This window comes from Mastomys coucha, unplaced genomic scaffold (genome assembly GCF_008632895.1).
Source record: "Mastomys coucha isolate ucsf_1 unplaced genomic scaffold, UCSF_Mcou_1 pScaffold1, whole genome shotgun sequence".
Taxonomy (NCBI): domain Eukaryota; kingdom Metazoa; phylum Chordata; class Mammalia; order Rodentia; family Muridae; genus Mastomys; species Mastomys coucha.
This window is the reverse complement of record NW_022196891.1, coordinates 59460441-59484602: the sequence shown is the minus strand read 5'-3', so window position 1 is coordinate 59484602 and position 24162 is coordinate 59460441. Positions and strand designations below refer to the sequence as shown.

Below are 24162 nucleotides of genomic sequence, written 5' to 3'. Positions count from 1 at the left end.
AGACACACTAGAAAAACCAGGTACTGCTTCAGTGGAAAAGCAAAGATGTCGAATTTGCATTCTGGATTCCATGGTCTCCCTATTGCGTCCATTGCATGCCTAGTGTAGTTATGGTTTGTGCAACACCACAAGTCTACCAGATTTCCAAAAGCTAAGCAGAATTTCAAGTTGTCTGATTGGCCACTCTGGAATGTCTTTAACTCTGTGTTTCCAATTTGACTTTTTTTTTTTAATTGACCTATTATTTACCATGCAAAATAATGGATTTCATAATGTCTTCTTCAAGTATATCATGCACTTGGGCCATGCTTACTCCCTTGACCCCTCTCCTATTCCCCACCTTTGTCTCCCTCTTAATAGCCTCTCCTGTGTGTGTGTGTGTGTGTGTGTGTGTGTGTGTGTGTGTGTGTGTGTAACTTAGGTTTCTGGTGAAAGAAAATGCTTGCCGGTTGGTGTCTGGTTTAATGGGGTGTACAATCCCATCCATTTTCCTGCAAAGAGCATAACTTGATTCTATACAATAGAATTTTAAAAATCCATCACATTTTCTTCATGCCATCCCTTGTTGCGAGACACCAAGGTAAATCTCATAGCTGGCCTATAGCGAGAGTTGCATTAAACATGGTTGAGTAGGTATCTCTTTGTTAAAGTGACGTACCTTCTTGAGGGTCTATCCCCAGGAGTGGGGTAGCTGGTGAGTATGGTAGTTTATTGTCTAAGGAACTTCCATCCTGATTTCCACAGTAGCTGAGCTGATTTTTATTCCCAGCAGCAGTGTGCAAGTGCCCTCTGCTCATCCTCACCAGCATTTATCGTTGTGGGCTTTGTTGTTGTTGTTTTAAGAACAGCCATTCTAACTGGGTATTGTGCTTTTATCTGTGTTGTTTTGACTTGATGGCTTGATCTTCGGTGGCTAAGGATGTTGAAATTTTTTTCGTATGTGTACCAGATACATGTACTTTGTTGTTTTAGAAATATCTCGGGCTGGCGAGATGGCTCAGCTGGTAAGAGCACCAAATGCTCTTCCGAAGGTCCTGAGTTCAAAATCCCAGCAACCAAATGGTGGCTCACAACCACCCGACATGAGATCTGACGCCCTCTTCTGGTGCGTCTGAAGACAGCAACAGTGTACTTACGTATAATAATAAATAAGTCTTTAAAAAAAAAAAAAAGAAAGAAAAGAAATATCTCGTTCCTTTGATGAAGTAGGGTATTTTAGTATTTGATTTTTCTTAGCACTGTATTCAGGCTAGATATTAATCCCCTGTCTGATGTACATAGCTGGCAAACGTTTTCTATCTGCTGTGTAGGCCGTTGCTTTCCTCTCGGCCCTTTCTGAACAGAAGCTTTTTTCACAGCTTGCAACCCCACTTGTCATGCGCAGAAACTTTCATCAATCACGTCTTGCAATTCCACTGATCATGCGCAGAAGCTTTCTTCACGTCATGCAATCCCACTTGTTAATTCTTGGTTTCTTTCATTGGTTCCTGGGGTCCTTTTTCCAAAAGTCCTAGCCTAGGCTCTGTCCTGGAGGTGTTTTCTCTACCCAACCAATGTCTGTTGTTCATTCTGACACTTTGATTATTGCTCCAGAAAGTACAAATGCACTTTGATAAGCAAATGTAAAGCAAGGCTAAATGTTAAAGTGTAATGTGGAATGGGGAAGTATGAAATCAAATAATATAGTTCTGCCCCGTCCCCCAGAGATTCAATGTGTCTTGTTCATTCAGCTTTCCTCTTTTGGTTCAGAGAATATTTAATTCTTGAAAATATCAGTATCAATTTTCCTAGAAACTCATTTTAAACTTACTACTTTGTGTATAAAACTGAATTGGTGTAATATAGTGATTTCATTGTCTTGGAAATCATCCTCATTTTACATCAGTTGCATGAATTTCAGCACTCGGAGCTCTGTCATGCTCCTGTAGAAGGTACAGTAGCCCCAGTGCCTATGTGTTAGCACTGAGGTGCGGCTTTCCTATACAAACTGCGTATTGCGGTGTCTGAAACACAACAAATGCTGAAAATAGGCCTTGCGAGAGGAAACAGGTTGATACTGAAATGCCATCACGCTCCAATGCTAAATACAATTAATTGTACAAAAGTCCACAATTTTTTTTTTTTAGGCCAAAGAAACAAACTGGATTGTACTGTCAGCATTGTGGAGGAGGCTCATGTTATTTTACATAGAAAAAAATTTCTTTCTCCACAAAATTGTAGGTTCTGTGCATTAGGACAGTTTTGTGGACTTAAGTAAAGTTGTCTGGAGCATGAACCACCTCTCTGTGCTCTCTCCCCCTCTTCTGCTAACACTGAGCTCTGTGCTAAGAAAGGAGAGATACAGTTCTAGAGTCTCCTAAGGGGGAGGATTTAAAATAAATGGTAGATAACACAAGCAAGTGCAGGAATGAGTACAGAGGAAGTGGGGGGGGTGGGCGCTACAGGGCAGCAGGAGTTTATCCAGGAGAGCTAAGGGTGAAGCAGGTTTGAAATATGAAGGGGGTCTACCGGAGGAAGAGTGGGAGGGAGAGGGGGGCTTCAGAAAAGGGGCTTATGCAGATAACAGACAGGTGTGTGTAGTCATGGTGGTAGTGGTGCTAGTTTTGCATTTTAAATAAGGTGTTAACTAGAAATGTCTTAGATCTTTTTCATCTAAAATATACGTTTGTCACAGAACAAAAAGAACAGAACGATTACACCAGATGTAATTCTTTTAGTGACCCAAGACCACTAAAACAAGAAAAAGAAGAAGAGAACCACTAAGATCCTGAGTGTCCCAGCCTTCTGCCTTGCTTCTGTACCCAGCTGCCCCAGGGATCCCCTTACTCTGATAGCCCGCGGCAAAGCACAGGGCTACATGTTCCCAGCAGAAAAGGACCACTAATTTATATTTTTTAAGAGACCCTTCTGATATAGAAATGCTTATACATTTTTATTGATGATTTTGTAGCCTTAAAAAAAATGTAGCTTTCATATGTATATATCAACTCAAAAAAAAAAAAGACTCCTCATTTACAGACCCAGTCAGTTAGCACAGTGCTCTGCCTGGAGCTGATTGAAAACCTGGCAGATCAAAGTACGTACATTTCCAAAGGAAAGTACTCCATGCCAATGTCAGAAGCAATAAATTACCCTCCACCCCCCCCTTTACGTTCATAATTAAATCTTTCCAAATATGAGAAAGTAGCCAGACCGCTAACAATATCTGTATGATGTTTTGAGGTTTAGATGCTTCAACCTGACTTGAAATAGAGACCATTTGTTCTAAATTGATTTCAATGCCAAGCCAATAGGTCAGCTCTTAATGATGAAGATGCCAACCCAGCCCAGCCTCTGGGAGGATAAGCCAAAATTAATTAACTCAAGTCATATAGTATAGAAAACAGATGCCTCGCTCATGTTGCACAAATAAATTCTTTGTGTATGAAAGGGTTCTGCTTTATTCAAAGAATAACACATTGGAAGTTAAAATGGCCCATTTTCCGCAATGGAGCCAGTCTTCCACGGTGACGACAGAAGCATGAATTTACACAGCGAATTCCAGCAAGTGCATGAAAGAATGAATTATCTTCCAGATCTCACATGGACTCCTGGCCAGTCCTAGGGGACTGAGTTTTGAGTCTGGGCTGATCCAATCCAGAGCAGAGCCAGCAGTGCCAGAACTACATCAAGGTCATTGTAATCTCTAGGATCCCTGGAGACTCCTCCCAATGAGAGGCTCATGTCTGCATCATCTGTTTGGACTCAGACCTCTGGCCAGTTTATAGATGGCTTAAGATTAGGTCGTTCTCTCGAGGTGTGCTGTGAGGTGCACTGTTTATTTGGTTATTCATCCTAACCTTCATTTGGAATCAGAGTGTTTACTTTTGCTAAACTGTGGTAAGTTCAAAGTAAAAAGACAGTTGCAAGGTTCTGACTGACTGTCCAAATCGGAAACCAATCACTTGATGTTTGGTATTTTTATTCCGAGAGAGAATATGAGATAATCCACCTTTTTGTTTCCATTCTGTCAGACTGAAAATGATGAAAATGGACAAGCAGAAAACTTTTCCATGGACCCACAGTTGGAGAGGCAAGTGGAGACCATTCGCAACCTAGTAGACTCCTACATGTCAATAATCAACAAATGCATCCGAGACCTAATTCCAAAAACAATAATGCATCTTATGATCAATAATGTAAGTGATTATAAACTCTCTCCTTTTAGCCTCTAGCCTTTCCATGTCTGGAAATTGAGCACCTTCTCTTGAGTGTCACTGTGGTAGTTTCTGAATAGTTGAAGCACTTTCTGCACAGTATGTAGCTCTGCCTTTGAGTGGGTGACCAATGCAGGAGAGGAAATTTCCAGCTACAGCATCAACTTGCTTCTAACTGGCTGTCTTCTGGAAGGGAGCAAAGACTACCATGTTCATGGCCTTGCAAAGTAAGCAGTGAAATCAGATGCCAACACTCCTAGGCCTTGGAGTTAAACGCCCTCTTCACAGCACTGAGACCAGATGCCAGTGCTCCTAGGTCTTGAGTTTAAGGCCTACACTCTAAGCTAATATAATCATTTTTATCATCTATAAACTACAGATGTACTAGAAGGGACATCTTACCTTAATCCCTGACTAGGCAGTCAGTCATACTGTCTTTTGGAGGGCAATTTCTTTGAGACAAGGTTTCATTGTGTAGTGTAGGCTGACCTGGAACTCAAGGTACTGTTTCTGACTCAGCCTCCCAAGTGCTGGGATTCCAGGTGTGAGCCACCATGTCCACCTCAGCCTGGCTTCCTGAGGTAAACATGCTACAACCACCAATCTTTCAGAGCCCTACTACTGCAGCCATTCAAAAACTACTGGCTTTGTTTGGCTCTTCCCTTCTTTGGTTGGTGGCAGTCTAGATGTAGTACATTCTTAAAAAAAAAAAAAAAGACAAATTGTGCAGGTTAAGTACAATTGGCAAATTGTACTTAATTATTAGAGAAGATGGCTTTTCTGATAAAGGGGAACTAACCACTTTATTTATATGTATCTTCCCATGACATGCTCTGCTTTTAGATATGTTACGAACAAAGCTTGTGAAATTCAAAAATGAGATTGTAAAACTGAAAAGTACCCTAAACTAGAATTCAAGAGAAACCTGGTTTCTAAGCCTGCTGGCCTAATGCAACCAATTGGCTGCGATGGGTTTGTGTCTTTCCTACCTAAACCACTAGCAGTAGTGAGTGTATCTGACTTGAGGATTTGTTCCAAAAGAATAGGGTGACCAAGGTACTGCGGTAAGTGTAAATAATTAATATGGCTATTAGTCATTCTGTGTTTCAAGATTTCCTTCTAAGGTTCATGACAATCTGCTTGCCTATAACCTCTGGAGTTATATGTGCCTTGATGTTAAGAAGCCCTGAGTACTCATGTGACCAAACTTGTATTTGATTATGTTTGTGTATCCAAGTAAGATAAACATGATGCTTTGAAGTCCACACAGCAGGTAAGCAATGAGCTGGGAAACGTAGAAACTATAAATATCACTGTGGTTGGTCAGTGGTCAGCTGTCTGACCTGAAGTGAAGCCTGTAACCCCCTCTGAATTCAAGTCGATCATTTCTTGAACTTCAGTGGGAGCATGAAGGGACCTCACAGAGCCGTCAGAATGTGACAGATGTGGCTGCAAGCCATTTAGACGAATCTGAAGTACCAAGCAAATAGTCTGTGTATCTTCAAAATTACCCTCTTGACTTTGTGTCAATGGATTCAGGTTGTTTTGCTGTGGTATATCAGCCACTTGCTTATTTAAACATTTTCCTGATTAGGGATCGTTTATCTTTCCACCGTTTTGCTGAGAGTCATTACTCCTGCCTTTGGTTCAAGCTTTGCCTTGCTCTGCACTATATTAAATCATCAGCACAGGAACTCATACTTCCTGTCTGTGGCTCTGAGAAATAGCTTGACACAAATTAGTTAAAAGGAAGGGGGAAAAAATCCTACTGCAATATCTATTCTACTTTCACCTCCAAAATTAAACAAAAACAGACAACACACATGGGTTACTGCAATTTCCCTAGCTCCTCAATGCTGGAACCTACTTGCTTTAATGAAATGTCCAAACACTCACCTAACGGAATATTATTCTTGGAGGAGAAGCTCTGCCAGTTATCTTGAGAAAGACCTCACATACGAGTCATGGGAAAGGAGACTTCAATTGAGCCCTGATCACCAGGTCAGATGGTAAAGCAGAGACTAAGAGGAACATGGAAAAAGCCAACTAATACTGCATTCTCATGAAGTGATGGCTGGCTGTGCTAGAAATCTAGCTTTTGCATCTTCCAGAAATGAGTTCCAATACCCACAGTGGTAACTTTTCTTGAGTATTATTATTTTGCTTCTATTTGCCTATATATAAAAACATTTCATATGTATATTATATATTTTTCAAATAGAGAGTGAAATCTTTTTAAAACAAGGTACACACATTCTCATGGCATCTCAAAGCCTGAGCCTGTCTGTCCATTCCAGATGTATCCTGTTAAATACAAAGAAACAGACCTAATAAATCAATGAGCCTATACCATACAGGGAAGCTGGGTTTTTCAATTTTGATCTGAATTGATAAAATGAGAGAATTAGTAACAGAATCACAACTAAGAAAAGAAGAAGTTTGAATTCCACCTATTCTGTAAACTGGTATCCCTTCGGAATGAGTAAATGCTGAAGCTGGCTTCTCTGTCTTCTTAGCCCATGGCCTTTCACCCTTGAAGCGGGAATGGCTGTTCAGCCTCCTGAAAAGGAATACATTTCAGCCAGCTTTTCATAAAGTTCAGAAGTCGGTGGGCAGTTTCCTTTGAAAGTTTACATTAAGTGTTCTGCCACTCAGCTCGCCATATGGAATTGTTTAAGAAGTTGAAAGCCAGGCAATAAATGCCTGGCCTCAGACATACTGTAAGCCTTTGTCTATTGAAACACAGCAGCTGTTTCGTTACTTAAACATACGAGGTAACAGCAGCACAGCAGAACTGTGAGTTTATGACAGGCGGCCACAGGTTCAAGTCAAAGCAACAAAGCCCTGTGTGGGACTTTAAGACCAGCACATGTAGCAGCCCCATGGCATGCCCTCCTAGTTCACCCCACCACAGATTAAAAGAATCCAGCTTTATTCTAAAATACCATGTTTGGTAGATGTGGTTTTGTTGTCGTTGTGTTGTTTGTACCCTCTGAAAAAACATTTTTTTTTCTCTTTCACATCTTATACACGGAGAACTGGAGCCCTGGAAAGTGACTTGTCCAGGATGACACAGCTGTGAGTGTCAGAGTCAAACCTGTACCACGGGGCTTTATGCTCAGTCTGATGCTATCTCAAATTCAGCAGCAGATAAGGGCCTTGGGGTTGGGAAGTAAGTCAGCCTCACAACCCAGAGGGCTTCTTCCGCCAGGAAGTGTAGCCACAGGGTTATCTCCCTAGAGAGTTCATAGGACTCAAAGATTTTACTAGCATTGTTCATTTGAACATGAGAAATAGTGTCTCAGTGCCTTCAATCTTAAAACATTCTGACTCGCATTGAAACAAACTCACAGAATACAAAGTGAAATGCAAAAATTCTTGTAAATTCTTTAAAAACAAAAAAAACAAAACAAACAAACAAAAACCATGAAACCCAGAGGCATTACACACTTGGAGTAGTGCTGCTGGGTCCACAATGGGCCCTCCTGCTTATCTTCTATTCAGTGATAGCTCCAAACATACCCGGCAACCTTAAAGAGAACGAAGTAAATTTTTTTACTTCCAACGTTTTGGTGGGAAACATGCCCTGATTGCCAGACCATTATTCTAATCTTTAAACCATGATCTGTTTGTATCAGGCAAACACGGCATCTGCCCCCAAAAAAATTTCACAAGGGGTTCCCCCATCTTCATCTCCAACCAAGGAACACTCCCACTCTTCCTCATATTTTGCTCATCGCTGAGCTTTGGATGTTGCAGTATGCATACTTATTTCCCTGACCTCCTTTGTCCAGCATTGTGGGTCCGTGGGGGTTGTATTTTGTGAGTCTATGGAGGTTGTATTTTGCAGAAGGAAAACAACAAAACTAAATCAGCCAGGGAAGAACAGGAGGAAAGAGGACGGTGGCCTAACTGTCACATCTGCAGATGAACAAAATGAAATTTTCAATAAAAATGCTATACACGTGAATGAGCCACATTGCCATTTCACACGTTGACTACCCTTCAGAGACAGAGATTTCAGGGAACCGTGACCAAACCATCTTTTGGTGAAGGTGTTAAAACAGGGCTCAGACCAAAGGTTTTAAGAGGCAGACATCTTTCAGGGGACTAGCGAAGGGTTAAAAGTTGGGAGGAGGAAAACATGTGGAACATTTTTAATGATCTCACATTCCTTTACACTGAGCAGTGGGACATGGTGGAGTAATGCCTGTTTATTTAGCCTGCAGAGTTTGAGCTGGAATGGGATTTTGTGTGTGAGAATTTTTTTTTTTGAGCCACACAAAGACGTATACATTATAAGGTGTTATAATTAAAAGCATAAATATTGCTCCAAATCTCCCGTCCAAGCATAATTGGTCTGTTCTGTTCTGTTCACCTAAGAGGAGATTCGCTGGGGGGTATGTGCATGTTGCAGAATCCTCGATTTAAATATTTGCGCCACCAACAAACACCCAAATGGCTCAGAAAGCCCCTAAAGTGTCTGGAAACTCCCCCAAATGTCACCACCCCTATCAACCGAGGTTGTTGTTGCACATTCCAGTTGTGGCACTTAAAGACTAGGCTAGGCTAGCCAGAAGACAGCCTAAACTTTTCCTTACATTGAAAATAAAATATTAACCCATGCAAAGTCTTTAAGTATGTATCTTGACAACTACACTTTTGCAACAGGTCTCTGTAATCCCCTGTCACTACCTGCCTACCTAATGCCAATTTAGTCCACTTTCAGGAAAAATAATGCAATGCATCTTTCCTCCTATCAACCCTCACATTCTTTCAGAATATGGAGAAATGAAGGCATAGTGGATAGCAGGTAAATTTCAGTATGTAACATCAGGACCTATTATTTCATACCACAATTGAACCATTGATTCTTAATTCAGACCCCACTTTAGAACTATTCTTGGATCTTTCTTTTTAAATGGTATTTAATAGCTCCTGAGTGATACTCCAGCAAGATGTAAAGAGCTCAACCCAACTGATGAATGATGTCAGAGAAACCATCTGGTTTTGAGTTTTAAGATGCACCTCGTATCCAAGTGCACACACAGATAAACACACTCACCCAACAATGGAAGGTCTGTGCAGATGTCGCTGCCCCTGTGGGTACCTGCGTGTGTGTTTAGAAGTGAATAGCTCCTCAAAGACCATAAAATATCCCTGAGGCCACATTTCCTACCTTCCCTGAAAATCTGACTTTCTCTTTTGTCATTTGATCTTTGGTTCTCCAACTCAAGCAGAAAGCAACACCAGGGACACCTTTCCTTCACCTGGTCTTTTCTTTCTCATGAAGACACCACAAGATGATTTTTCCTCTGTAGTGTTTATTCACATGGACCTATCTTTTCCATTCTACTATGGCCTTGAGAAACGCCCATCATTCCAGGAATAATAGCAAACAATAGCCTCCTATTGGGTCCATGTCTACTACTAAGCTTGCAGTTTTGTTTTTGCCAATTACAACCAGATTGATTTTCCTAATGACCTGTTTTGCTCACTTGTTAAAAGCCTTTCCTGGTGTTGTATTGCCAAGTGGGTAAAGTTTAAACACTTCTCATTATACCAGAGATCTCATATTTTGCCCTAAACTTGCTGATCAAATTTACTTTACACACCCAGCAGACAATCCCTGAATATAGTGAGCATGACATCTCTCCCATGTTTGAATCACTCTTGGCTTACAAAAATATGTACAGGGAACTGTTAATTTCACCACAACAAGACTGATTCAACTGATATTTTTACAAATAGAATTTTTTACATATTTGAAACCTTTCCATAAAAAAAAAAATGGAACTGGTCCTGTCTCCCCTTCCCTCCCCTGTCAAGAAATAAGATCTACCAGTTCTCTAGACTAGACTTTAGTCCCTGCTCACTCTGGGCAAGTAGTGAGGTCAACCAGTTATCTATCTTCCCAGTGTGGGCTATGGCTTGTGTGTTTACCCACAGTGCTACAGAGATCTTGCCAGAGAACAACTTGCAAGGAATCAGAGTCCTTGCTCTTTATCCCTTATGTGGAACCTGGGGGTTAAACTCAAGTTCTGAGACTTGGCAACAATTGTCTTTATCTACCATCTCGAAGGCTTGTCAACACATACTCTGGGTTGGTCTGTCTCCCTCAAATTCCCAAACTGCACTGGAAATCATAGAGGGCAGGCTGGAACAGCAACACAGAGCTGCATGCAACCCAGCCCACTGTGAGCCTAACCTTGGACAAGGACTAGAAGTTATATTCACAGTGCCCCATGCTAAACATCTGAGGATTGTATACCAGATAAACTGGATGCCTTCCTTCTTTTACACAAAAAGAAAAAAAAAATCCTGTCCCCTTGGCCCATGAGAGCAATTGACCCCTCCTACAGGAACTAACCTACCTGTAGCCCTGCCCTTTTGACTTCTTCCAGTGTTCTCAATCTTTAAAAATTCCATTAAAGGTGAAACTGTGTTTTAGAATCTTCTCATCTGAGTAAAACACCTGAGCTCCAATCCAAGAATTTTAACTGACAGGTGTCCTGTCATCCTGAAGTTTAAACACATACTCTTGCTTTGGCATTTTATCTAGATCTTTGTAATCCAGATAAGCTTTCTCAGATTACAGAGGAACTGAAAACGTCCAACAGGTTTATTTTTCTTGGTTTAAACTAATTATCATACTTGCTAGCTGCTCTAAACTATCATTAAGCTGGCAGTATAGCTCAATGGTGACATGTATCCTTATACAAAAGGCCCTGGATTACCAGCTTGAAGATAAGAAGACAAAGAGAAAAAAAAATATGAAGGAATGTAAATTGTCTTCCCTAGCCATTTACATGGCATAATGTGTTTCCAGCAAATTGAATTAGCACTAATATATATATTAGGTTTTAGTTTGACATCACAGCCGTGTGATCTCTAAATTTGTTTCTGCATTGTGAGGTTTTAATTTTATCTTACCACTATGTGGTGAATTCAATCAGATAACTTTCAAAGAAAATCAGATAACTTTCAATGAATATATATATATGTGTGTGTGTGTGTGTGTGTTTCATTGATTTGTGCATTCGTTTTCTCACATTTAATATGAACATGTACTTACACTTAATGATATCTGGCTAGCATTAACACTAACTGATATGTTCTCCATAGTTATATAAAGTGGCTAGCTGATGCTTAGATCTGATAAAGTGTGGTCCTTGCTCATTCTGTGTTGTGCATCCGCTATTACCATCCTGCTACAAGATACTGTTCAACTAAGACTCAATCTCTTTTACATTGCTTGAAATCAACTTGCATAGTTTTATACATATACAGTTGTGATCAATATCTGATATCCATTTATACTTACTAATTCTGCCTTTATCAACACCTTTAAAACCTTGAATGGGTAATATTTGGTTATTTTGGTAACTGTCTAGCTAAAGGATTAGGAATGCAGAGGAACAGAAAACCTCAACCATAAAGCTTCCTTTGCATCAGCACACTGCCGGAAGTTACCTCATAGGACCTTCCTGTAATATAAATGCCGTGGGCTCTGAGAATTTCATGAGGCATTCCCATAGCTGCTCAGCCACGTGCTGAGGGTAGCTGAGTCTGACTGTTCTTCCATTTATCTTTACCGCCATTTCTTTGAAAGACAGAAGGCAGAGGGAAAGCTGTTCTCTGTACCAGAAAGATGGCAAAAAACAGTCGCGTGGGTACTTCCCTTCTCTCGGGGAGGACCCCAGTGAGCGATTTGCACCGAGTCTATGTTTTGCCCTCTCATCTGTTTTGTTTTGTTTTGTTTTCTTACAGGTGAAAGACTTCATCAACTCTGAACTCCTAGCGCAGCTCTACTCTTCCGAGGACCAGAACACTCTGATGGAAGAGTCTGCGGAGCAGGCTCAGCGCAGGGATGAGATGCTCCGAATGTACCAAGCCCTGAAAGAAGCCCTGGCCATCATTGGTGACATCAACACAGCCACTGTCTCCACCCCAGCCCCACCTCCAGTAGATGACTCCTGGCTCCAGCACTCCAGAAGGTCAGGGAGGAAGCCCAGCAGCACCTGAGCTCTCCTGTCCTGGGCGCCTGAGCTCTCCTGTCCTGGGTGCCTGAGCTGTCCTGGGTGCCTGAGCTCTCCTGAGCGCATGAGCTCTACTGAGCTTCCCCACTCTCAGCTTCTAAGGATGATTTCCCAAGACAATGCCAACCCAAAGGGAAAGAGGGGTCAGAGTGCACCAATTCTTCTCATGAACATGCTTAGTGCATCCTTAGAATGAAACTTGATAGTGGTTAAAAGAGTAAAATAGTGCCAAGTGTCCCAAATGGAAGGATAAGCTTAAAAACCAGAGTGTAGGCCATCATACATACATACATACATACATACATATGTACGTACATACATGCTTGCATGCATGAGAAAATATTCACATATCTTATGTTTAAGAAGAAATAGCAACAATTGTCATTGTCTCCAGAGAGTGGAATGAGGGAAGGAAACTAAAATATGAGCATTAATTTTTTATGCCTCTAGACATCTTATAACATGTACCTAAGCTATATAGCCAAAAAAGTAATTAATTTTTAATTTTTAGTTAGTTAATTTTAATTCATTAATTTTAAAAAAGCGACCAGGGTGTTACAGAACTGTTTTTTAAAGGTTAATTTAGACAAGAAGGAAGAGTGGAATAATTAAAACTTTTTTTTTTTCTCAGGTCACCTCCTCCAAGCCCCACCACCCAAAGAAGGTTGACTCTAAGTGCTCCCCTTCCGAGGCCCACATCTGGCCGTGGACCAGCTCCTGCTATCCCCTCTCCAGGCCCCCACTCTGGGGCTCCCCCAGTCCCATTCCGTCCTGGCCCATTACCTCCTTTTCCCAACAGCAGTGACTCCTTTGGAACCCCTCCGCAAGTTCCATCCAGGCCCACCAGGGCACCCCCCAGCGTTCCAAGGTAAGCAAGCAGCGCTGCAGAAGTTCCCCCAAGATCCTCCTTGGTTCTCTTCTCAGAGCATAACAGACAACATTTATTTGAAAAGAAAAAGTCAAAACGAAACAACAACAAAATAAAAATAAAAACTTGCAAACATCTCTCCATCCACGTTTGCAGTTTCCACACTAGCAGTAGAAACAGTGGGCACAGGACACATTGTGGTGCCCAGGCTCCTTAGGACAACCTGTGTGATCGTTAGATCCTCTCCTTAACCAACTGGCACAGATTTTAATGTCTCATTTTGTGAGCCCCAAATCCAATGGGACTGAGTGAATGGCACTTTCAAAGCCTTAGGTCAGACTCTACCAACAGGCTGGTAAAGAAAGAGCTGCCACTGGGTCGTGGCAAGCTGTGCGTAGGTCTTGAGGGGTGCATGAGTCTTGCCTTCTCCATTACCCAAGGAACCTAGAAAACCACTGACATGAGGAACTTTATCCATCTCTGCTCTCATCATCTATGACCCCAGCATCACTAACTTTAATGTAAACCAAGTAACATCTAGCCAACTAATCTGCCACTGTTTTAAAATCTGCAGAGATTATAATGTAGACATAAAGATTACATATGAGATAGACTGCTGCCCCATTAACCAGCTTTGACAGTTATAAGCAGATTTTCTGGTCTAATTGTCACATGATATAAACTTACCATCAATAGAACTTGAAACATATTAAGTAAAGCTATATGTTTTCCTTCCTTCATGTAGTCAACATACAGGTTGGTTTTTTTTTTCTTTTTGACCTTTTTAAAGGATATAAGGTATTGTGGAGTTTTACCCCCACAAAATCAAAACATTTAAAGACAAAGAAAATTATCCCGTATGTGAAGATAAACTTTAATAGACAGAATTGGAATATCCATGTGCCCCACTACATCCATCACACCTCGTGCCATTCACCCTCCATAGCACCTGTAGGGCTCGTATTTTGATGTTAGGGATAATGGACAGAGGCTTGTAGACAAAGTGTATGCAATAACTTGACTTCGAAGTCATACGAGCTGGGTATCTCATTCCCCTCCAAGATATAAGTTCCCCATCTAGGAAACAAAGGAAATCTCTTGCAGTATTGTCATCCAGATCTTGAGATGAGACAGTACTATTACTGCCATTTTAGTCCTGCTTAAAGAACATGTAAATACTCAGTCCAGGTTTTTCCTCTTTCTAAATTCAATTTAGCTGAAACTGAGCTAAATTTCTAATAATGTTTATGTTGCTCTCAATCTTAAATGTTGTCCTAAAAGCCTCACAAACACATTTTTAAAGTTCATGAGTCCAATAAAATAGGCTACTATTTACATTTTACAGACAGACAATGAGGTTAACAGCCTGCCCAATGCCAGCCCACTGGGTTCTAATCCCCAACAGCCTGCCTCTAGAGTCCAGGATCGGCCACCACAGTAGGGGCTGGCAGTTGAGACCCCCAGAGCCTGACATTTCTGCTATGGCTGGCTCTCCTGTGCACTTGAGGATGATTAACAGCATCCCTGGCCTCTAGTCACTAGCTGTCAGTCATATTATCCCTCATGTTGTGATCATGGAGAATACAGACGTGGTGGCTGTCCCTTAGGAAAGTAAAGCCATACTCTAACGGGCAACCATGGTGCTGCAGAGCATTCATAAGAATTTCCTTTCCACATCAAAAATGTACATTTCAACATTGAATGTTGCTACAGGCAAGATCAAGTTTATTGTTTTTAGAAAACCTCAAATTGACTGGGAAAGTGTCTGCCGCTGTGCCAGGATGGTATGGAGGCTGTGAGGGGAAAAAGGGGGTGGTGGGGGGGATGTGAGAGTGGGAAGGCAAAGTCCCAGGGGAGCCTTGAACTCTGTTGTTTTGTCTGTTTTGCTCTGAGAAGGAGCCAGAGGGACCTGTGGCTGTACAGCGCTCAGGAATGGGTGTGCAAGTTTTGCCTGCTCGCTTCACTGCTTTTCCTGTTGGTCTCCAATAAGCTAGCTTGCCAGCGCTCTTCAGAAAAATCAGCTTTCAGATGCTAAACTGATTTGCTAAGCAGGGTGGAGTTAGCTTTGGTATTTTTGAGCTTGCACGCAGGCAGAAGGGTGGGAGTCAGTAAGTAACCCATGTGAATACCAGGGCAAGGGCTGCAAAGCAGGAAGGGGGACGCCAGGTTTGGGGAATTTGTAGGACAACAGTTGAGCCATTCAAAAATCTCTAGAAGCTCCGGAGTTAAAACCAGACTTAACTTGATCTGGCTTTGTGTACCACCCTGAATTTAAAACAGAAACAGAACAGTTAGAATTGAAAGAGAGAGATCTGGTTGCTTTGTGCTGAGCCCTCAAGATTGAGGGCCAGCAGAGCAGGCTGGGAGGGAATCCCTGTGGCGGGGGTCACCTGAGCAGAGCTGGAGGCCGGTCAGGGTCCTGACGCCTATTAAAGCCCCGCTTTAGATGGAAGATTCTGAACTGACAACGTCTGTTTTTAATAAAAGCCAGAGCAAGAATCCTACCAAATGCAAGCCAGAAATGGGGTTTAAGATTTCAGAAAGAAAGGAAGAGAGAGAGAGAGAGAGAGAGAGAGAAAGAGAGAGAGAGAGAGAGAGAGAGAGAGAGAGAGAGACTTGCTTCCATTTTCTCTATTAAAAACTAAACAATCAAGCTGCCCTCTCCATCATCTCCCAGCAAATGGTGTTTCGCTTTTCAAGGAGAAAACTCCAATCTGCTTCTCCCCAAAGTTCTTTGCTTTGTGAAGGAACCTTCGTCCTTTTTCAACCCGAATCTAGAGAAACTCCCACGACAGCCCAGCACAAAGGGTAACTAACCCCTCTGGTTCCCTGCTGGCCTTTCTTCTCACAAAGGCAATAGCAGAACTTCTAGAGGCAAAAGATTTTTTTTAAGCCACACCTAGTGTGTGCCTAGCCAGTTTTCCTCCCAATACTCTGAGTGATTTAGCAACCAGTGACCACGACTTTTCTTTTCACCCTATTCCAAGGTCGTCAAAGCCCTTGGCGTGGCCCAGGAACCTTGAGTTTTCCATCTTTTTAACCAGAATCTTTACTGTATCTTTCCATTTCAAATATACAGGGGCAGGTGGGGCAAGGGGTTGGAGTCACTTTTGATTCAGCTTTGCCCAGCCATCTGCTCTTCTGGTTTCTGCTCTTCTGGTTTCTGTGTTTTGGAGCCTTTGGGTTCGAGAGCAGGAAACACTGCAAACTGCACATGGGTTTTAATTACTTCCACCCAAAGTAAGGAGCATCCCAGAGAGACCCACTAGCACGGATACTCCTGCCATTAGTCAGCGAGGTGTACACAAATTTGTTATCTTTGGGGCATTTTCTCCCAATGGCTTGACTATCTGGACTGTCCCATGTCTCCTCCTGCCTCCATTCAAGCTCTCTTAAAAGACAAAAAAAAAAAAAAACAGTCTGAAAGTCCACACAGCCTTGTCTCTGTTTAGAAGGATGGTCTCAAGCAGACAGGGCCTGGTTCTCTCAATTGCAGCTCCCAATCCTGATCAGACAGACACCAACTTCAGAATTAGCGTAGCTATTTTCAGTTACCACTTCTTGAAATGAGATAATTGGCAAGTGTAGCCTTTGACATTAACAGAACAAATTAGCTGAATCCGGGTGTGTTTTTCCTGGCACTAGCTAACTCTGGCACTATTTTGCTTATTTGTCCTTATCCCCCTCTTGCTCCCTACCCTTGTCCGCCCCTTCCCTAGGACAAAGCTCTTTGGCAGTGGCCAAAAGGGCTAAGGGTGGGAGGAAGGGTCTCTAGCCAAGGGAAAGCAGATTTCCCCTACCTCATCACTCAGTAGTCCACTTTAAAAAAAGAGTTGAGCTAGAGAAGAACTTTCTCCGACCCACCCTCGTTCTGCATCTTTGATGGTTTCTTTTAAAAATGGCCACAAGCCTGGTTTTTGCTTTAACCCAGCTGACGGAAATCAAGAACTGGTCCTTTAAGCAATGTTCTTGCAAGCCCTTCGAGGGAGACAAAGCCCCCACGGTGTGTGTGCAAGCCCAGGGCAGCACCAAGACTTTGCCCAGAGTTTCTCGGTGGTGTCTTCCATGGTATCTTTGTCTTCCCAGAGCACACAGCTATGCAGAAGGATGTGCATGCCCCTTTTTGAAACAATTGAGGCCTCATATTACAAAAGTTAAGGGCCAGTTGGTTTTCATCATAATTTTGTTTTAAATGTTTGGTCTCTGATCTCGATGGCCTTGCATCACCTAAGGGTAATTCCCAACTCTTTCACACATTTTATTTGTTGTAAGTTACAGTTAGTACAGCATCCTTTCTATTTGAGGTATAAAGTCTCCTTGTTTTATTTGAGGTTTTTGTTCATCTTTGTAAGCCAGTTCCCTAAATTTCAAGCCAGGACAAACCACCAACCCATCCTTCTTTTATCTTTGCGTCCCTCACATCAAGGTTTGGTGCCGTGAAGGAGGAAGCAGTCGAGCCTTGAAGTCGTGGGGCTCAGAGTACATGGAAATTAAGCAACCCGTGAGACTAGCCTGGGTGTCCTTCCCCTTCGGTCACACATGGAAACATCCTGACTTACCCTCTCCTCTCCTCGACTGCTCTCTAAAAGGGTGGTGTTTTTAGCAGCCAAGTGTCATTTGGACAAAGGGTGAAATCACCTTGTGACTTGTGATGTCAGCTGCAGGCGAGCTCTCTGCTCTCCTGACTAGCCAGCCTTCCTCACAGAACAAAAATAAAAATCATACTCAGACATTCTGGATTGTCAGGGAACTGGTTTTTTTAATTTTTTTTAACAACTAGATTTAAAAGTAAAAAAGAAAAAGAAACTATATTATAGCTCAAAAATATAATTGCTAAAAACAGAACAACTTTAGGTTGTCCTTACAAATTCTTACATTCAAGGCATTTCATGAGGCAACCGTGTCATTAAAAATAAATTGGTGCTGAAACCTCCAAATGTAATTAATAATTTGCTGCAGGTTCAACATGAGTTGTCATAAAACTAAAATTTCAACCACTGTTCTCTGAAAAAAAAAGTGTCCACTTTAATTTAAGGCCCCTCCGAAAGCACATTCTATTTATATGACGGTTCTTATTCCAGTGTACTGTTTAATTCTCAGGACAATGTACTATTCTGTTGAAAGGAAGCAATGGTTAATGTCAAAGGTTTTCTTTTACTCTTCAGGTCCTGTTTTCAATATGGTTCAAGTGAAAGTCAAATTATTTTGGTGGTTTCTTCCTTGAGCCTAACGAAGTAGAGTCGATTTTACACAGGCATTCCCATGCAGCCTCAGTCCAGATGCCTGGCGGTCTGTCTAGGCGAGGACAGCCCCAGTGTCTCTCAGGTCAGATCTGTGAACTCTGTGGCAGTGTGTAGGTAGACTCAACGCTGGCCTTTCTCTTTTCATTGTGTCTGAATCTTTCCCACATATCCTATGTTGCAGGAAAGTAAAAGCGAAAAGGGAAATTAGGAAAAAATCCCCGTCATGCAAACGCAAATAACATAAATGCAGACAGGAGACAGCTCCTCCTACCGTAAGCTGCAGTTAGCCAAGCAGTGGGTGGCAGGCCTTCAGTTAAGCAAACACGGCGGCTTCCGTGTCTTGTGTCGAGAGAGAGCGAGTAGCTCTGACATTGTTCCCTTTGGAGCTCTTTAGTCGCTAAGCACGGTCACTGCAGGACAAGCCCCTCTGCATTTCAGGGTGCCCAGTCCTGCCCTGGGGTTCACCTGATCGATAGAGGATGACAGCCAAGACAGAGGCCCCGGCCAGGGAAAAATGCAGACTTGATGCTGATTGTTTTTCCTGTGGCCCAGTCAGCAGCAAACTGTCACCAGCTGTAATCCACCGAGTGTTCCCGTATACAAGCTGGTGTCAGCTCAGAGAAAGGGGGGAATACTCCACCATGTGTAAATAGACATCAAGACTTACGGACGCACATAAGCAAGCTAGGGCTCAACTTTCTTTCCTTCCCCTTGCTGGAAGGAAAGAGCAATTTTCAAGAAACCCTTCGCGCTTAGGCATTCCTGCTTAGACGGTCTATTTTTCAAAGGCCTCAGAGACTCGCAGTGTATGAATTGCACCTCTTTCATGTCTAACTTTTATCCAAGCAGCGAACTCTAAGAATAGGCTGCTGGAGGATTTTTATTTATTTCCTCTTTTCCTTTCCTCCAACTCGCCAGCTACTATGAGAGATTAAAAAGTGAGACTTAGAAAAACCTTACCAGACAGACAGGAAGTTTAAAATAACATTGTCAGTGCAGCATCTTGCTCTGTGAATGTGCCTGGGACACTTAACTGCAGCAACAGAAGAAGAAAGGCGGGAAAGAGTTAGCCAAGTGCGTGTTGGCTCTGCCTGCTCGTCATGCATTTATCACTGTTTAAACATAGAATTTTTAAATGCCTGGCATGGACATTCCTTAGCTTACCCATGCCAACGTATTGGAAGCATTGTCTGGGGAAGCCTCTAACCCTAAACACATATTTACACCCTTTAGTTGCCAGATGGTTCCCATCTGGCTCACCAACACTGTTGCCAAAAGGATATTACACTTCTAGTCTGGCTAGAATTGTCAGGGCCAGAGTGCGGGGGTTTCTGGGAAGGCTCTGGGCCTGAGAGACACTATGTGTTTATAGATGCCACATTACTTGAGCATTTACATGTTTAGATCACATGGCAACTCTAGCCCAAAATAGAACTCCAACACAGGGGCAATGTCGAAAGCCATGAGGTATTCAGGAACTCTCTCCATGCCAGGGCTTGCTCACTTTTTGCATCTGGCTGCTTCTCAGGCTTCGCAGCCACATGATAGGCAAAACCACAAATACCAAATGCTCTAATTTCTTATTTTTAAGCATTCCCAACAAGCACTGAGAAATAGCCACTCTTTTTTCTTTTTCAGTAAGAATAATCAGTTCACGTAAATCACATGAACCCATTCCATTCATTGGGGGGGGGGGGCGGCGGGGGACAGGGACATAATCAAAATGGCAATTAGCCAATTCTCCACAGCTCAGCATCAGTGGTAGTGTTGAGCCTCTTGATTTCAATTGCTCAGAGAGAGGAAATTTCCTGCACAGGGAGTGGTCCAAGCACCAGAAAATGAGACAAGGTATAATGACTCTGCTCACCACTTGTATGGCAAGCCCATGAATGCACAGGTCAACATGAGAGTCACCAATGAGCAGCATCCTTTCTGGTCTGTTTGGTGGAAAGGCTGATATAGAAACTGAGAGAGAAGAAAACAAAGACTGAACCAACCTAGATACTCTTACCACAAACATAGCCGAAGCTTCAAGGGAAGATCTGAAAACTGAGACATAAAGATAAAGGTAGACATGATGATCTCTGCCTAAGCCCGGAAACTTGGGAGGCTGAGGCGGAAGGATTGTGAAGTTAAGGCCAGCCTTGGCTACGAAGTGAGTTCAGGCCATCATGAGGCAAGTAAGATCCTAACTCGTCTCCACCACTCTCCCTCCAAAAAAGGGTGCGCAGACTGAGAAGGCCTCAGTTGGCTTTCAGTATAATCCGGAAAATGGTCTTAGTCTACAACCAAATATCCCTTCTTCCTCACCATGTAAAATTCAAATTTGGCTTTAGATATTCTGAAGCAGCAGCATCTAGATGTCCCCTTCATCTGCATACTTCAGTATAACATTAATTTGCAGGCACTTATAAATAGATTATTTGGCTATTTTGTTTTGTTCTTAGTTTTTGAATCAAAGTCTCGCATTGTCTACTATGTCCCTGAACTTACTTTATAGCCACCTCCAGCCTTGAATTCCTAATTTTCCTGTCCCTACCTCCCAATTATAGATTCTAGGTGTATACTATATTGTCCAGTGGGGGAAAAAACATATAAGGTATTTTATAATCCTTCAGTTGCTTGCTTGTCAATGAATGCTTACATAAGACAAATTCTGGACCATGTGTATTCTTTTAAGTTCATAGCATGACCTCAAAGATAATTTTAGGACTGAATGAAATTTTTCTTTCAGGTAAACTTTTCTTTAAGTACCATGCCCCAGGTCCAACACCACAAGATGTGCCCACTCTCTGCCACTACGGTTGCATTCACAAGGAAAAACTGTTAAAAAAGATCTAAGCCAAACATCCACTGGTTTTTAAAAACCATTCCCTATAGTGTTGGAAACTGTTTTAATAACTACAATAATAAACCTTTGTGTCAGACAAGTTCTACAGTATCTTAATTATTGGCTTTGGGGTGAAAATGAAGGAGACATTGGTGGATGTGTTAACTAGACACACCATGGCAGGACTTTCCCTCCACATATCTAGGTTTGACACCAAAATAAAACCCAAACTCTGCAAACCATTAGCAGGAAAGCCTAAAGCTTTAGAACTGCCAATAAATAGGAGCACTCAAGAAAAATCCCCGTAACCTCTTCACCAGGAGACTTCAACTAACCAAGCCAAATGATCTGCAGCTCAGTGCAGGACTCCGTATCGAGGAGATGTTGAAATAATAGTCCGTGGAAGTACAGTGGTTAGCGTTCTGCCCTGCAATATGAAGTGCCTTAATATTCCCAGTACTCTAAATGACTCTCTCCACATCTTAATATTTTCATACTTGAAAACCAGTATAAGAATTTTTAATCTTTAAAACATGATTGTCTTTGAATAAGCATATTAATGATGCTTCTTGTTTTTTCTTTTTTTTTTTCTTTTGGTTTTTCAAGACAGGGTTTCTCTGTGTAGCCCTGGCCATCCCGGACTCACTCTGTAGACCAGGCTGGCCTCGAACTCAGAAATCCGCCTGCCTCTGCCTCCCAAGTGCTGGGATTAAAGGCGTGCGCCACCACAGCCCGGCTGTTTTTTCTTAAAGTCACGGATCTTGGATCTTGGATCTTACGGCTTTTGCTGTTCTCACTGAAGAGCCCCTTGTGAGTCTGTCTGGCACATACTGCTAACTCACAAGTCTTCTAGGTGAAGGGACAGTACCTGGAGGCACTCCTGCTGGTTCCCCAGTCCCCTTCCCTGCAGAGCGGGAAATTTCAGTAAAACAGTGTAGAGAGCCACAAGGGACCCTGGCAGTGTTCGCTGGCTTCATGCTCTCCCTAGCCCTTTGTAGTTTTCATTTGAGATGCTATTTGGGGGCTAGGGGAGGGGGGGTCATGGTAATTTGCATATTTTACTTTTCCCTCTGCAGAATCTATACCATTGGTTAAAATTACAGTGTATCTCCAAGTGTAATTGTGTGAGTAGGGAAGAGAGAATTGTCTCCTCTTGTTCAGAAGGCAATGTTAAATTAGAAACACGGGGCTTAGGACTATTCCTCTTTACTGCAACCTCCTTGGAGCGCACCACCCCCCTTTATTCATCCCTGTCCAGACTTCCTTTGTCTCTCTGGCCCCACACACCATTCTATAGAGCAGTCTTCCGCTAGTTACTTATGGCGGACACCTGCCTTCTAGCTGTGTTTGGCAGGCCGGCAGGATGAGGTAATAATCAGAAGAGAATGTTCTAGTTCTTTGGCCACATCCACGTACAGCTTTACTCAAAACAGCTCTCTGCGGGTGAGAACAGAGCGGCTTTGAGATCCCTCTGTCTAACATTCTGTGGAAGCCTGGAAGAACAATGGAAATATAAATGATATCTACCTTGGCCCATCCTTTCAAAACTGCTCACGTACAGATGTTCAGGGAAATGAGAGCCTCGCATTTATAAACATTTTCGGCTCTATTTTCCCCTGAGTCCAGACGTCCTCTTAAGCACTCTTCTCCCCATGGCCATGCAGCACCGTTTTTTTGTTGTTTTTGTTTTTTTGTTTTGTTTGGTTTGGTTTGGTTTGGTTTGGTTTTTTCCTAAGAGCATATTTTGTGAAGGATTTCACCAGGGCAATGGCAGTCTTTGTAAGAGAGATGCCTGAAAGACATATGGTTTCCATACATTTTCTGTCTAGACTGGCTTTATTTAGTGACTCTTGGTCTGAACTGGTCTAGTTAAAGTTTCTGCAGGAGCTTGTATAAAACTTTTTAGATGTGGGCATAACCATCAAGGTGTAAGACAAAAACTTTGCCTGCATATCGGCAAGAGAATAGAAGGGGTCGTTGGCTGCTTCCCTCTAGGTAAAGTTGTTCAGATCGTGTTGAACGTCCACTCACTATTACACCTCCAAACACTGCCTAGAATAGAAGGGAACTCTTAGTCTGTAAACTCCTCACTGTTTTCTTGAATAAATGCTTTGCATTGCCTGTGTCTGTGTGTGTGTGTCTGTGTGTGTGTGTGTCTGTGTGTGTGTGTGTGTGTGTGTGTGTGTGTGTGTGTGTGCCTGTAAGCTCTAATTCCTTCTTTACATGGCCCAGGGGACCTATGATTTCTTGCCCTTTTAGCACCAATTTTTACAAACACAGCATTTTTTCTGACTTGAAGGAGAAGAAAAACCACCCAACAAGCCACCGAGTAAGGGATTTAGCCATTTGGCATTTCGGTAGCTCCTTCAACCAACAATGAAAATTCTGTTTTAAAATGTGGTTTCTGAGCCAGTGTTCAAGGCTGCTCTAGAAACAATAAGATCCTTTCAGAGGGAAAGAATAACTTCGAGGCTTGCCCAGAAGTCAGTCTCGCTCCCTCTTTTGTGAGAGCCCCAGCCCTGTTTAACTGCTTCACAGCTACCCGCTCCTGCAAAGGAGACACTGTGGGCTACTCGCACGTGTCCCGCCTCCCCCAAGTGCTGTAGCTTGGCCTCTGAGCATTTAATTGGTCTTCCTCGCATATTTGTTCATTGGCATGGCAGCTCGAAAGGCACAATGCCTCTCTGTTTTTCTGTTTGCTTTAGTTTTTTTTCTTTTGTTTTGTTTTTTAAATGTTGGGCTTCAAAAGCATGTTAGAGCGCCCCCTGCTGGATATTTTTGAGAACACTGTTGAGTAAGCCAGAAGTACCAATTCTTTGTCTCCATTTTTGCCAGTTAAAGGGCAAAAGAGTACTGTGTGGTGCATTGAAAACTGGGCTTCTGACTCACCAGGTGTCATTTGGCACAGGGAAATGTTGCTACTGCCTAGTCCTTTCTAAATCTTCAGATTTTGTGCTTTTATTTTGAAACAGCAAAGCAATTTTTC

The 24162-nt window shown here is 42.4% G+C and overlaps 1 protein-coding gene and 1 long non-coding RNA gene across 9 annotated transcripts in view; one reads left to right on the top strand and one right to left on the bottom strand.

Annotated features, from left to right (window-relative positions):
• Positions 1 to 24162, top strand: part of Dnm3 (dynamin 3) — a 486761-nt gene that overhangs the window by 449933 nt on the left and 12666 nt on the right. For 4 of the 6 annotated variants that reach the window (XM_031387157.1, XM_031387138.1, XM_031387130.1 and 1 more), the window contains 3 exons: positions 4014 to 4178; positions 11967 to 12193; positions 12867 to 13103. In XM_031387157.1, coding sequence (XP_031243017.1) covers positions 4014 to 4178; positions 11967 to 12193; positions 12867 to 13103 — 629 coding nt within the window. Of the gene's footprint in view, positions 1 to 4013; positions 4179 to 11966; positions 12194 to 12866; positions 13104 to 17529; positions 17836 to 24162 lie in introns of those variants that run through there. The other 2 variants (XM_031387163.1, XM_031387146.1) reach the window with 1 other exon arrangement.
• Positions 18173 to 24162, bottom strand: part of LOC116102513 — a 29261-nt gene continuing 23271 nt past the window's right edge. For 2 of the 3 annotated variants that reach the window (XR_004123211.1, XR_004123208.1), the window contains 2 exons: positions 18618 to 19379; positions 18173 to 18516 (listed from right to left, as the gene is read on the bottom strand). This is a non-coding gene — a long non-coding RNA (uncharacterized LOC116102513). The remainder of the gene's footprint in view (positions 18517 to 18617; positions 19380 to 24162) is intronic. The other variant, XR_004123209.1, reaches the window with a different exon arrangement.